Consider the following 15,456-nt stretch of genomic DNA (forward strand, 5'->3'; position numbering starts at 1 on the left):
GATTCAGGAAAGCAAAGATGTAGTGTCTATGTTAAAGCAGACTAGCCAAGAAAATTAATTGCTATGTATTGGAGCCAAAGATTATGGCAAATTCCTTTCTATTACAACTGAAGAAACTACAATAGTAGTAACATGGCCAAAAGAGCAAAGATCAATAGCAGAAGACCATTGGATGGCGAGGGTTATAACGATATTATGGCAAAGAAAAGCTAGCACCATTTGCCAAACTTTGTTTGACAAAGGCTAGGATCACTGGGACTGCCAACACATAAGACATTAATGAGGCCACATTGATTGAACAGTCCTTTTAAGCATCAGATATGTCTTTCTGAAGCATTTATTTCTTCAGTGATTGATCAGAAAATATGAATATGCAGCATGCCAAAAGAACTGGATTTTTTATTTAAAGTCTCTTACCATCAATGAAAAGAATTTATAGGGCTGTGCTCATAGTAGAGGACTGGACAACTGGCAGCCCATGAGTCAAAGAGGGCATGCAAGGATATTCTGAATAGCCCCTGAAACATCCTGTAGCTTCATGCTAAGCCTGTTTTACAACCCACTGAAAGATAATGGCAGAAAGCAAAAGGGAATTTGATGTGGGCCAAGAGGAAGCATTGAGAAACATCGAACAAACTTGGCTGGCTAGCTAAATAAACTGGTAGCATTGCAAAAAAGAAAGATCAATTACATGAGAACAAGAGAAAGAGCCTGACTGTGGCAACGACAGTTGGGAACATTCAAATCTGGCCTAGAAATACACTCCCTGGCCTGGAAACACAGTCAGTGTTCAAGTCATCCTTGGTCATCAGTTTAATGGCACATGAATATGGAGACACCAAAGCTGCTCTTAGGCATCAGTAGCTCAGGTCAAAGGGATACCATTACTCAGATTGATCCTGATGCTCCTCAAGCTCTGCAATACACTCCCCAGCACTGGAACTCTAGGGGATTTTTTTGTTAGAGATGGTCAGCTAAGCCTTAGATAGCCTAGCCCTGAAAGATGTGAGCTAATTCTGTGCTCAGTACATCTCCTTCATGTGCCTCACTCTGTACACCCACCTGACAGGAGGCTGTAGCCAGGTGAGGGTCAGTCTCCTCTCCCAGGCAACCAGCAACAGCACAAGAGGGCACAGTCTTAAGCTGCACCAGGGCAAGTTTAGGCTGGACATTAGGAAAAAGTTCTTCACAGAAAGGGTGACTGGGCATTGAAATGTGCTGTCCAGGGAGGTAGTAGACTCACTGTCCCTAGAGGTGTTTAAGACTGGATGTGGCACTCAGTGCCATGGCCTGGTTGACAAAGTGGTGTTATGTCACAGGTTGGACTTGAGGATCTCAGAGGTCTTTTCCAACTTAGTTAATTCTATGATTCTGTGATGGTCTTAATGTTCTATCATAGTTTTACATTACATTATAAGAGTTTTTTTCATTATCTACAACATTCTTCAGTCCCTTACTTTGAATAATGAAAAATCGAATATAAAAACATCCTACTCATAACACCTGAACAGAAATAAATATGGCACTTGAAAATAAACCACCTATCTCTACTCTTTCTTAGCATATTTATAACCACAATAAAGATGTAGCACTCAAACTAAATAATACTATTGTCAGACTGAATCTTGTACATTTTTAGAACCCATAGTGTAAATCCATTTTTTGGTTAAAATTTTTCCTTAAGGATTTTATTAAAGCAACACTGATCATTTTGCCATAGGCATACTTCTTTGGCAGAATAAGCTTATAACTCAAGCCTCACATTAATTTCAGTATTTATAAAATGCTCTCATTTTATGAAAGTAATGCATAATATTTATTTTGGCCATTTTACTAATGAATCCCTATTAAAGATTACAAGATGAGAGTTTAAATTATTATGTTTAAATACAAGAAAAGTGAAAAAAAACCACAAAAAAGGTATTTTCTTTAGTGTTCCCTTGTTCCTATTGACATAAAGGACTGGGCATAGAAGGAACTGCCTAGAAAAGGTCCTTGGAATCTCTGCCTTTGAAAGAGGAAACAGGCTCACTGGCAGTTACTGTAAGGAATAGATCACCTTACTTTTATAACTGTACTTTACATTTGAAGCATTTGGAATTGTCTGGGCAATTCAATAGTTAATTCTATAAACACAGTAGTATTCCATCACACTTGCTGAGCGAGTTAAAATAGAACACAGCTTTCATTGACCAGAGGAAGAGAGTAATTAAAATAGAAAAAAAACCCCAAACATTACTAAAGTAGCACTGTTCTGCAAGTATTTTTAATGGATCAGGCCCTCAGCCTTCTAAAATTAATTAATGCTTTAATGAAAGTTGTCTGTTATCTGACTAGCAAATCTAGTTTTTCTAACATCCAGCAACCCTGGACTTCAATTAAGACTCAAAGAGCCAAGAACTGCTGAAGAGGACATCATAAATGATTTATAGATGTCCTACTTTTGTGTATGGTACATTAATTATTCGACTTAATGCATCCATATGGTTTTCTAATTAATTCATTACCAAAAGCCTCACATTACAGTTATTTCATTAAAGTTTATATCCATTTTTAGGCAGAGTTTTACAAAGTATATTTTAAAATTAAAGCCACAATCAGATTTTCTTATTTAGTCTATGGATTTCAAATCATATATTTATGTAATCAATTATTGCCCTATTATCTATTTCTAGAGGAGTAAGTTGCTGCTGTTTTGGTTTGGGTTTTTTTATTATTATTAATATATTGATCAGCATTCTAGAGATTTCTTGCTATTTCATCATTTATGTGGTCTTTTACGCATACAGTTTCTCTTTCCCTCTTTGCCCAACTCCAGGCATTTGTGCCCAACCACAAATGTATACAGCATGCCAGAGTGGGGTTCCTACAGCTGTTAGCCACCTTCCCTTCTCCCACCACAGCCCTCCTTTAACAGAGATTCTACTAGGGTCACTCTAGGTACCCTGAAAATTAAGCATATGTCAGAGTAGCCAAAGGACAAAGGGGAGAGGTCTTTAACTAATGTAGCTACAGGTTAAACAGAAAACAGGGGAAGAAAGGGAGTAATTTTCAAGTTAATTTCTATTGCCCGTACACACTTTTATTGTAGCTAATTAGGCAGAGCCATGGCATTCTGTTACAACATTTCAGAGAAAGTCTGTGACAAATGTTTTGGGGACAATGTCTGCTTATTTTTCATCATCAGCTTAAAACAAAGAATATAATTTCTACACGATTTCAGCTTTACTTTGCCTAAAGAATATGAAGGCTCTAAGAGTGCAGTATTTAAGGTCACTCTTCCACCCACCCAAAACACGTTTTAACACCTGACATCTCAGAAGACTGAACCACTATAAGACTACGTGTTACAGTACCTGAAAATAAACTGTTATAACATGAAATCACTTTTCTACATGAAATTGAAATATCATATACATTTGTAAAGAGTAGCCTCCAGATCTGCGTTCCTGATTAGACAACATGCCATGTGTTGCACAAAGAAAACTTATCAGCAGCAATTTGGCTAAACAAAGCAGAAAGCTGTAAGTGTTGCCAGAACACCACAGGGCCATAAAAGAAGTGATCCTTACTTCCCTGAGTGTGTTTCCAAAAAGAAAACAAGATTACTGGTATGATTACTACCAGCAAAGAGACAACCTCTTATTCTGAAAGCATCAACAGAAAAATGGGCAAAAATATGAAATTCAGTTCAATCAGTAACATTGTATAAATTTAGTTTAGCACATTTTAAATGTAAAATTTTTCATTTACATTGTCTTTGACTTCTATGCTACAGTTTATTAACAATGACTTTTCCCAAGGAGAACGAGTGATCTCAGCCAAATTTGTACAAAGCAGACATTCCACTATTATTCTCCAACAGCTAAAAGTGGTTGAAATGTAAATCTGTTATAATTCATGTTTAAATAAATATTGATGTAACATATACAGTCAACCACCTTTCTACACTATTAAACACCATTATTTTAGCAGTCTTGATACATAGCCCCAACATTCTTCGTAATGCTCTTCATCTATCCTATACTCAATTCAAAGTGCTGTATCCACTAAAAGTATTTTCCACCAGTTTATTGTGGTGCAGAGACAAGTAAGAATTAGGTCCATTACAAATTGTCAGTCAGGGCTGACCTTCAAAGGAAGGAGGACAGTGAAACACCACTTAAATGCTTTCAGCAACAAGAAAAAAGACAGACAAAGAATTTGTACCTCTCTGCTTACTTCTCTGGACTACTCCCCTTTCCATGAACCAGTTTGATATTGAGGTGACTGAAAAAACATCATTCACCTGAGAACTGTGCTATCACATTTGAACCCCAGTATCATCTGAGCCTGTGCATTTAATTTCAGAATCATATATTTATTCTTTGCAAAAGAGATGCCAAAGTGCAGTAATACTAAACCTAGGAAGCATTTTAAAAAGTCAATTATGTGTTGAGAACTGTGCTGTGAAAGATGATCATCTTCTGCTCCAAAACATTGTTTGGCTGATTAAAATATTGTCTGGCTGATTCAAAAATTCAAAACTGTGTTTTAAAATGTCACATATTAATGTCATGATGATAGAAAAATAATGTTTTTTTTTTTTAATTTTTCAGAAACAATTTTTAGAAGGCTTAATATTTAAGGGATTACACACAGGAACACATTATGAACCACCTATTAAGGAACTTCACAGAAGCTGTCACTTTTCCTAACAACAAAGTCAGAGTGAAGAACCAGAAGGACTATTCCAGAGGCTGAACTGCCAGATCCAACAAAACATTGACTGATAAGGAAACACATGCTGTCTTGCTGTCTTTTATCTGAGCGCCCTTTATCTGTCTTTTAAATGTTACTGGGTTTTTTCAAACATAGTTCTATGAGGGTGCTAAAAGAATTTTTAAGAAGTGCTTCTGGATTCCTTATTCCTGAACATTATCAACACAATGCATAGATTTATTGTGGGAAGTAGTCACTGATTTTCTATGATCCCAATACAGCCATCTAGTTTGTTTATGATTTTGAACATAAAGTATGTGTGATTCTAGTGATGGCACCTGTATCTCTGCATGCCAGGAAATCTTCCCTTCCCTTAGTCAAATTTAGGCAGTACTAGGTTTCCACTCACTCGTAAGAGGAAAAGAGAACATTGATATAGGTAGAGCAACCTTCTGAACTTCTGAAATACAAACCTGTCTGTTCTAGGTAAGGAAATCACTGCAATTCCAACCAGTGAGGAGTTGTCTGAATGCAAACAGCAAGACACTCCAAGTGCAGTTTGGATATTGTCATAAAAAAGCCAAAGACTTTCCACTATCATCTAAATCTCTGTGTCTTTTCTTCTGGAATTCAGTACAGCATGGCACAGAATAGAAGCCTTTTTCAATCAGAAGAATAAATAGAACCATGTAAGAAACAAGGAGGGAGGGTCTTGTGGGGCTTTGTTGTTTGTTTGAGAGAAGGGGGGTTTCCCTCTCTTGGAGACCAAATCAAAACACATACAAGACATTTGTACTGGATCAGCCAACACTTCTCTGAATTTTCAGTTAGCTGAAACAATGTAATTTGGATCAAACAAATAATTTCATGTGCAAGTCAGAGAAAAGTGGTACTCTCTACCCCTTAGCTTAAGTGAAATGAGAAAAAGCTCAAATTCAGTTTCCTCCCCTACCTCATTTGGAGTGAGGCTTTGAGCCAGGTCTCCCACATTTGAAAATACAGCTTAAGCAATAGTGAAGGCTTTGATTTGGATGCAACTGTATCTGAATTTAATTTAATGAAAATGCTTTAAAAAAATAAATTATCAATCAATAAAGGTTTTTCCTAGAGGACAAAACTCACATATTTGAAGAATGGAAGAATACAAGCAGATTCTGTTCTGCTACACACTAGTTAATTTATAACTGGGATTGGCCAGTAACATCAATACACAGTTGAAAGAAATATGGAACAGCTGACAACTCCTTTAGAGATAAACTGCACAAGGCTAACTGTCAATGAAACTTTAGGCTTTAGCTTAAAAACATGTAACATGCCTGCTCCTGAAATCCTGTTTTCATTTAAACGGTGCAGCTTATGAAGAAAATTAAATTACTTCAAGAAACATCTTCCCTTCACTAAAAGTGCAGGAAAAGGAACACTGTGACTGAAGAGGATATGGGCAATTTGTGAAAGATACGACCAGCTTTTGTGCAAGTGTAATATCCCACTGAATGTTACAAAAGCATCCCCAAAGTTGCCAGCAGTAAGATAATCAATCAAAGCACTAGGTTGCTGAATATCCCACTAACATTCTTTTAACATTTTGTAAACCAGATGACAAAAAGGAGCCTTAAGGAGGTTTTAGTGCATGTTACAACCTAATGCAATCATTCCTGTTTTCCACAAAGACTGACAGTGAACACAATACCATGCTAATGGTTCAGTATGCAATTATCCCTGCTGAAGTGCACAGAAGGAAGCAGAAAGCAAATGAGGCCAACTAATGCAGACTCTCTAGATTTCTTTGTGCAAACAAAATCCAGAATGACAGAGCTGCAGGCTACTAGGTCTATTTGCAGGGCTTGCTGCAGATCTGTTATGTCGAGTATAATAACTTAAGGAGCAATGGTGAGCATCAATCTCTTACTAGAAGATTGACTTGAGTCTAGAAGCCAAATACTGTGAAGTCCTGATATTTGGGGGTCACAATGGAAAGTGTAAAAAGACACAACAGTGATTAGAACAATCACACTAAGTGTATTGATGGATGCTGCCCACTCCTGAAATGTGTGACTAACATTCAGAGCTTGTTAACAATTCAGCACTGTAATTATAATAAGATCTTAAAATTTCACTAACAGCATGGCACTTTTCCTCTGCTACTCCAAGCATTGCACAAATACATGACCTGGAAATGGAGATGGATACAGTTGATACCTTACTAGATTCTAAGCTCTCACTCCTCACAAAGCTTCTCTGAGAAGCCACTGCACAGATATGATTTTTTTATTTATGCCTCCTTGGCCTGGGCTAGTGCCAACCCCTTTCTTGGGCCAGCAATAACAGATGTTCAGTGACAAAACATGACATCTGACTTTTCGTTATATTTCATAGATAGTTAGCTTGGCTGTTTGCCTCAGCACTGTTTGACCTGTCATTCATGGACTACTTGTTCTCCTCACTCATATTTTTTGCCTTATTTTCAACCCATTGTTTTAGCCTAATATACTTTCAAAAGTATTTTGACCATCTCTTCATAAGGTCTACAGAGGGAGTGAGCTTAGGGTACTCCTACCAGCCAGGAGGAGTAGGATGCAAAAAGCCCTCTGAGCTGCAGCACCAAACTGTGCACAATCTTTCCACACACCAGGAGGTAAATGGCTTTTAGGAGTCAGAATTTTAGAGACTCGAGGCTAAGACCCCAGGGTCAGATCCAGTATTCAAAAACCAACTCCTTAGTTACTTCTATCATTGCAATACAGCATAATTACACCTAGAAATAGAACTACATATATACACATCTACATCTATCCCAGCGAAAATTAGGGCATTACTGTACAGGGTGTAATGGGATGATAAACCTACCATTTTAAATAACTTTCAAACTGACCATAGTGTAACATATCATGCAACATATGATGCAAGGCAGACAGTGCATGAGCATCAAATCACTTGCTTCAGAAACTATGCCTCTTCTTTTGTGAGAACATCCCCAATCCTCTTTCCTTCTCTAGGTCCCAAAGAAAAAGACTTTTATTCTGTGGTCTCCTAAAGGTAATCCTAAATTTCTGTCTAATGGATCATGCTTAGCTATCAACATTTCTCACAGACTTCTAGGTATGTTTATCAGACTGAGACTATAACATTTCAAGATACCTTTACTGACCTTTCAGCATGGCCTTACTGGGCCACTTAATTGGAGTTAAATGAGCCAGCAGAGCCAGCAGAGGCTGACACAGTATTTGAGAGATAGAAGAGTTCCTAGCAAAGAGAACTGAAGAAAGGAATAGACTTCATCTTATGTCAAGGTATGGTATTCAGTATCAGGAAAAAGAATAATAAGAGATTCTGGAAAAACAGTCAAGTGGACAGCTGAGGAAAAAGTGAAAAAGGCTATAAGTGAAAAAACATTATCAGAGCATCTTCTTGTCTTGGGATTCTCAGAAGGTCATTTACCTTCTGGCACACAGAAAGATCACACACAACTTGATGCTGTTACCCAGAGGGCTCTCTCTATCCTACTCCTCTCATTCAATAAGACTCAGTGACTTAGCCTTGAAAAAGAAAGCATCTTGTATTACCAAATTGTCAGTGAGAAGAAACATCCATTTTTCTTTTAAAGAAAAGTTAAAAAAAAATTCCACAAAGAGTACTCTATGTTCATGAAAGGAAATCTACATTAAATGTCTTCACAAAAGAAGCAGCTATAGAAAAACATTTTTTGGACTGAAAAGAATTGTAAGCATTGGATGCCCCCACCTTTCTATCATAATCTTTTCATTGAGTTTTTCTTATGTCCCCCCAACAAAACCAAAAAAGTCAGTGGAGAGAATTGCAATGCTCAGAAGAAAGGGAATATAGTAGTCTGGTTCCCATTATTTTGCTGGTCTTTTCAAGGAAGAAGCAAGTGGATGTCCTGTGTGCCCCTAGAGGAACTTGGAGGCAACATATCATGTGGATGCCATGGCTTCATAAAGAGTACAAAGATTTAGAAAAATAGATATTTCTGGCAGAGAAGTGGTGTGGGAAGATAAAATAAAATTTAGGAACAAGTAATATAGAAAAATTCTGGGCTTTGATGCTGGTAATTAAACCTGACACATCAGGATATGGGGAATTAAAGGAAAAATAAACTTTTACATCTGATAAGGCCATGTCAGCAAGTGAACAAAATATGCATCTTTTCTGCATATGTAGTATGAGGAAAGTTATATAAGAGAATACAGCAGCACTTGTGGGATGAATGTGACATAAGTGTAAAAGCAGTTCTGCTGTGGTTTCACAGCCACATGGTTCTCAGCTACCCAAACCCACCCAGAGGAAGCCCACCTACTTGAACTGTGCCTAGATTTGGAAAGGATTTCCACATTATTTCAACATTAAATGTGTTGTTTAAACTGGGATCAGCTCCAGATTAAGATGCCACTAAAAGTGACAGGTCTGCGTGTGTGTATATTTAAATAGGTAGTGTGCAGTTGGTGCCTAAGTACCCATTATCATCAATAAAAATCTTGTCACTACAGCCATTTGGAATTAGGGAACTCACCCTGAAGCAGATATCAAGGCTGTATTATACTAGTAGATTAAATACACCTAGTACTGTTCCCTGGCTGTGAGAAAACGGATCTGGAAATGGTCTATGTCAGTACTAATCTCCAAATCAGGATGATCACAGCTAGTCTGCCGACTGGATATGATCTCTGACCTATATTAACTCCCTCATAATCCAGAAAGTGTTTAGAAACATGCTAGATATCTTAATAGATTACCAGCTTGAATACCTGGTTCCCACATGAATATCTACTTATAGATACATATGTTGTTGTGCTTTATTCTTCCACTGAATCCCCTCTCGAAGTAGGAGCACCTGAAGTTCTTCCTTGTGCCCTTCAGCATGCTTGAAAGGAAATAGTTCAAATATTGGAGACAAAACAGATGTGATGGTATGGGAAAGCTATAGCTCTGAGGCATTCAGCCTTACACAGCCCTACACAAAATGCCATGGAAAAGGCAAAGAGAAGCTCTGCATGGCTGTCTGTGAATCATATGTCCCATTGACATTAGCTGAAAGAAACTAATTAAATCAATTCAGTTCAGTAACACACGTGAATCAAACAAAAATTAAGATATGAATTGAATTTTAGGCTACAGTACAGCACTGTGGCATTTCTAAGCAACAGAAAAAGAAACAAATTTCATGTTTATGCAAGAAGGTGTATAGTAAGAGTGAGGTGTGAAAGGGAAAATTTTGATATATTGAGCAAGTTTATTACCTTTACATTTCTGAAACACTACACAGGATGCAAGTGAAAAAACCATCTGAGTAGCTTGGTCCAATCTTGGTACAATACATTTGTGTGCCTGAGAGAGGCTTTGGACAGACTAAATGACATCAGGTTACAAGGGATGATGCTTTAGTATATCCATGAGGTGATAATTTAGACCTAGTCTGAACTGTAACCTTTATCATAAGTCCTTCTGCTTTTCTCTCTATTTCACTCCCTAGTTCAGCCCTAACTCTATATAAGTTTGTATGTATTTTGGTTTTTTAATAGGCATGTTAGATAATATTTGCTATCATAAGTGATTATCCACATTCTATTCCCCCTTTCCATGTACTGTCTTGAGCTTGGTGGTTCTTACATTCAGTATCGGAAAGACTTGGAATAAACACAAATAAACATTTTGAGAACTTGCTCACTGTACTACTAATTCAAAGAGTATATGGTTTGAGATGAAAAATAAAAGCTTACAAATAGAAAACTCAAGTATAAAAAAAGAATTATGCAACCAAGCAATTTTCAGATGACTTGGTCTCACATCATCTAGAGAGACAGCTAAACAGAACATATGGATAAGCACTTAGGCATTTATAGAACAGTCAAAATGCTTCTAAGAGCTGTGAATTGTCCTCACTTCCTTCAATAAACAAGTTCAACTAAACTCACACACACGCATATGAAAACAGACAACAGGAACTTAATATCAGGTAATGTGGTTGTCTTTAATTATATAAAACTCCCTCCCAGAAAATAAACACCTCCTCTTCCTCGCTTAAGCAAGCACTACAATATCTCTAGTTTCAGTAAAATTACTTAACGTGTTCTTTATTGTTAGAGCCACAAAACATCACTTTTTGACACAATACCTGTAGAATTCCGGGCTTCATAGCACTCTGCTGGGCATTGGCAACATTTTCTTTGTCAGATGGTTTAGTCCTTAGCACAAAATGTAACCTTGTAATAGTTCTGCATTAGGCATCCATTCACCCTACCTTTCCACCTTGATCATGAAGAAAATGGACCTTGAGTCACCAAAATTATCTTGAATTCAGTTTCCTCTCCTCTGCAGAGCCAACACAGCATTGATTTATTAAAAAAAAAGTTTCTGGCTTTCATACTAAATCACAATGTGCACCAGTCATGTAACTGGATTACAGCAAGCACTAACAGCAGCAACTACCCTTTCAAGTTGAGCAGCCAACAACATTGCTAGAGGCTGGAACAAAACGAGCTAGCCAGGGCAAAACAACAAACATTGATGCTTGTGTTGTATATTAAAAACCAGGAAACAGCAACAGGCAGTAAGTGCTAATTCAAAACAAAGAGGGAGAGATACATATGCAATTCAAAACAAACCAGATTCCCTTGGTAATTACATTAACACTACAATCTACTTCAGGTGACATTCAAGAGGGAGAAACAGAATGTTGAAATACAGAAACATGGAAGGAGCAGGGCTGTGCTTGGAAGATGGCAACCACCCTGTTATGGGACAGCTGCCCTCTTAAAGAAGGCATCTTCAAAATTTCTGATGGTGGGATTAATTCAATGTACTGCCTGATACACAGCACTTTGGCTTTAAACATATGCTTGCTTCCCCAAAGGCTTTTTCTGAAAAGATGACATTAGAAACAAACCAAAACCACTGTCCTTCAGCACATCCAGAGACAGCTGAAGAACATAAGCAATAAACAGCTTTCATGTCATGATTAGCTCATGCTGTTATACCTCCCCTTAAAGCACATATGGGTCTCAGCCAGAACAGAAGGCTTCAGAGCAGCAGCTCCATCCTAGAAATGCAGTAGCAAAGCCTCAGACCAAAGCCACTTAATGAGAACTTAATATAGATTTAATGGACCTTTTTTATGTGAATTTATCTGCCAATTGAAAATCTGCCTCATTTAATTTTAATGCAGACACAGAGCTAGTCAGCTAAAATCAGGGTAGCCCCAGAATATTTTGCAAGATTCTCCATTACTAGTTGAGCATCATGGATCTCCAAAACTGTGCAAAATCCTACTAAAATAACAGTCCATAGGTAACAGTGTCATTCAATGAAAAAAAAAAAAGCAAGGCCATGCCTATTCTGAGTTCCTTGCACTAATAGAAAGGTTTCACCTTGAAAGGAAGTGAAATAATGCTTGCACTGGAAAGAAGAGAGCAGTACCTTCACTACAGAGCTGGCTCTGCTGGTTTAGGCTAGCTCTGAGGCATAGATATATCCAGTTTGCTTGGCATCTCCTTCCCTTCATCAATATCATCCAGTACTTTGCTCTGAAATGGACACTTCCACATAGCTGAATCTAGTCCACTAACAATGCCAGCCATCTAAACTCTGATGAGGTCTTGTTCATATGGGATGCAACAACTCTAAAGCATGCTTTTTGAGCCTAGTTCCCTGACTGTACTTTTTAACTGCTAAAACTTTAATAATGGGCAAATAAAATTGCTACCTTCTTTTTATTTTTTTAATCCTGATCATTCTTTTCACTGTCACTACTGCATTTGGTGCATTCAAGAGGGCAGATCTCTAGAGTACTATACAGGGAATTCATATGGAATTCTGAAACTTAGCTGTGCTAATGCGCTCCAGTGTTCTATCCTCTTTTTTCCTTGTTTGTAAACGCCATTCTCCCTTAATCTCTCATCTTCCTCTGAAACGAGCAATTTACAGATTTTACTTTAATCTTTATTAGTTCACTCTAATGAGTACACAAGCCATTATAAGCGGCTCTTCTTCCCTCTAGGAATCAAGGAGAGCTGCCTAGGCACGGCAGTGAGGAAAGCAGTGCAGAACACACACAGACTGTGCTGTGCACCCCACCAAGGACAGCTCTCCTGACAGCAGGCTGCTCCACTGGCATGAAGGGTGAGGATGCAGCAGGGCAGCATCAGTATATGGTTAAACTAACATGCCCTTCACTGCAGGAGGGAGCACTGCCATCCATCTTCAGAATGGGAAAGGTCCAACACAGAGTTAACTGACAGTGGAGGGCCCTCAATCCATATGTCCCAGAAGTGCATACACCAACAAAAACAAAGTTCTTATTCTTTGCAAGAAACCGGATTTTTTTCAAACAGCTAGCTAAGTAAGAGTAATGGTGGATTTACCAGAGGAAGAGAAGTGCATGAAACCTTTATTCACCCTTTTAAAATCTCACTGCCTCTGCAAAATAATTTCCTGAAGTACATTTTCTTGTGACCTATGCAGAATAACTTTGAAACCCATTCAGTAAAAACTGTGCAAACATCAGTCAAGACAAGAGGATCAACATCATTTGAGGCAAAGGTAAGGTCTTTCCCTACAAAGAGGCTGTATTCTGCACTGGTTCACCACATTGTTTGTTAATCAGTGTGATTATATGATTGCAAATTCCACCAAAGTGAAGAAACTCAAGACTAGTCATTAGATTTAGTCAGTCAGGCTACCCAAAATTACAATCCATCTTTATTTATCTACAGGCATATTTATTCACAAAAAAATCCTCCAGAACCCAGAAAAAGTCACTTACCACTATAATCACATTCGTTGTAGGAATGGGAAGATTCTCCACTTCCAAATCTTGACCAGTCATTGCTAAGAGATTGAGGGATGGGTCATAAACAGACCTGGGGAAGGCTGATTTAACAATTATTGCAGGGTGCAACTTGCTTATTTTGGTGTGGGAAGAAGAATGCAAATTTTGTTTGGAATCCTTATAGCTGTCTGTATCCAGACTTTTCTCCACACTCTCCACATGGTGATAAATAAACACAGGTTTCCCACTCTTTCGCTGATGAATTGCCAAAAAGTGATCACTGTCTCCAGAAAAGCAGCCTGTAGAAAGAGAAGAGTAAGATTAGCATTCCTCTCTTGGCTATTCAGTAGATGGCACTGGAAATTCAGTGAGATCTTTAGGTTCTGAGAAATTTGGAAAAATATTTTTAGAATACAAGAATTCACTTAAAATCTTACAATGAGTTTTCTATAGCAATATATTAACAGCACTACAGAGTCTATTAAGTATGTGAATTCCTACTCTAACTTTCACAGGGCTTTTAAAACGTTATTTCTATTTTCAGCCATGGCTATATTTAAAAAATTATATACAAAAGCAGAACACATGCTGAGCCAAGTTCAACTTCTGTATTGATATCAACTTCAATGGGAAAACACATTCAGCCAACTTACTGATGTATTTTATCACCCAGTAATATCAAAGATGAGAATAGGAGTGATAATAAATAAATAAATGGGTACTTGAGGAGAAAAGGTCAAGAACCTGATCAAAAAATCAGATTTAAACACGTGAGAAAATTCAGACCAGTCCATAATCCTAATTCTGCACTCCTTGTTCAGATGCTTGTATGAGGAGACCTTTCAGCCCCTTATGCCAACTCTTGTTATGACCCAGCCTTCACTCAAGGATTGCTTGGCCAGCCAATGCAGCATCTGGCTCTCTGTGGCAGCAGATAAAGCTGTACAGGTTTGCACACCTTGGTGCTGGGCACAAAAACCTCTCTTAGATTACAAAACTGGAGACAGGGAACTCGAGCATTTCTAACGAACAGTTAGAATTGGGCTTGTTCAGCCTCCCAAAGAGATGGCTGAAAGGGGACCTCATCAATGTCTGTCAGTATCTGAAGGGGGGGGTGTATCAAGAGGAGGTTTCCAGGCTCTTCTCAGCAGTGCCCAGCAACAGGACAATAGGCAAGGGGCAGAAACTGAGGCACAGAAGTTCCTGAACATGAAGAACTTTACTGTGTGAGTGACTGAACACTAGAACAGATTGCCCAGAGAGGCTGTGGAGTCTCCCTCACTGGAGATACTCCAGAACAGTCTGGATGAAACCCTGTGCAATGTGCTCTCAGATGATCTTGCTTGAGCAGGGAGATTGGACCACCCATACTCATTCTGTGATTCTGTAAGTACATGGGTTTAACTAATTATATATTAGTAAAAAAATAAATTCTCTTCCAAAAGACAAAATACTTCCAGATGATGCCTTTATAAGAGGATCTAAGACTAAATTTTTATTTGTTTTTATAGTTTTTGTTTTTGTTTTTTTTTTTAATGGATGAAAAATAGTGAATCTTCATTGCCTTTATGCGAAACAGAATATCTACAGTTCAGCTCCCAGTCTGGAAGGCAGTCTACCTGACCAGAAAAATAGGCAAGGATCAGCTAAAAAGTAACTGTAGCTGTATTAGCCACCTTCAGAAGAACACTCGAAGAAACCCAGTGTGGTAGAAAAGGGACTTTGTGTTCTGAGAAACCAGAGAGCTCACTTTGAGCCGCCTGGAATTTCCTCTTCAGGTGCTGCTGGAGTTATTTGCAGTGTTAAATTTAAGAGCTGATTTTTTAGTTAAAAAATATAAAATCAATGTTATTTTAATTCTCATAATAAGCTATGAAGAGCAGCTTAGCACCAACATAATCTCAATTCAGGGAACAAGAAATTTTGTTCTATTCAAACTCAATTTTACCTCTGATTTTTTTTGCTTCTGTAAT

At 37.9% G+C, this 15,456-nt stretch overlaps 1 protein-coding gene across 1 annotated transcript in view; it reads right to left on the bottom strand.

The window, feature by feature from the left end:
- PTPRR (protein tyrosine phosphatase receptor type R) overlaps window positions 1-15,456 on the bottom strand; it is a 136,952-nt gene that overhangs the window by 109,245 nt on the left and 12,251 nt on the right. Inside the window, exon 2 of the mRNA XM_014879615.2 lies at window positions 13,478-13,782. Within this exon, the coding sequence (XP_014735101.2) occupies window positions 13,478-13,782 (305 nt within the window). The remainder of the gene's footprint in view (window positions 1-13,477; window positions 13,783-15,456) is intronic.

This window comes from Sturnus vulgaris, chromosome 5 (assembly GCF_052056855.1).
Source record: "Sturnus vulgaris isolate bStuVul1 chromosome 5, bStuVul1.hap1, whole genome shotgun sequence".
Taxonomy (NCBI): domain Eukaryota; kingdom Metazoa; phylum Chordata; class Aves; order Passeriformes; family Sturnidae; genus Sturnus; species Sturnus vulgaris.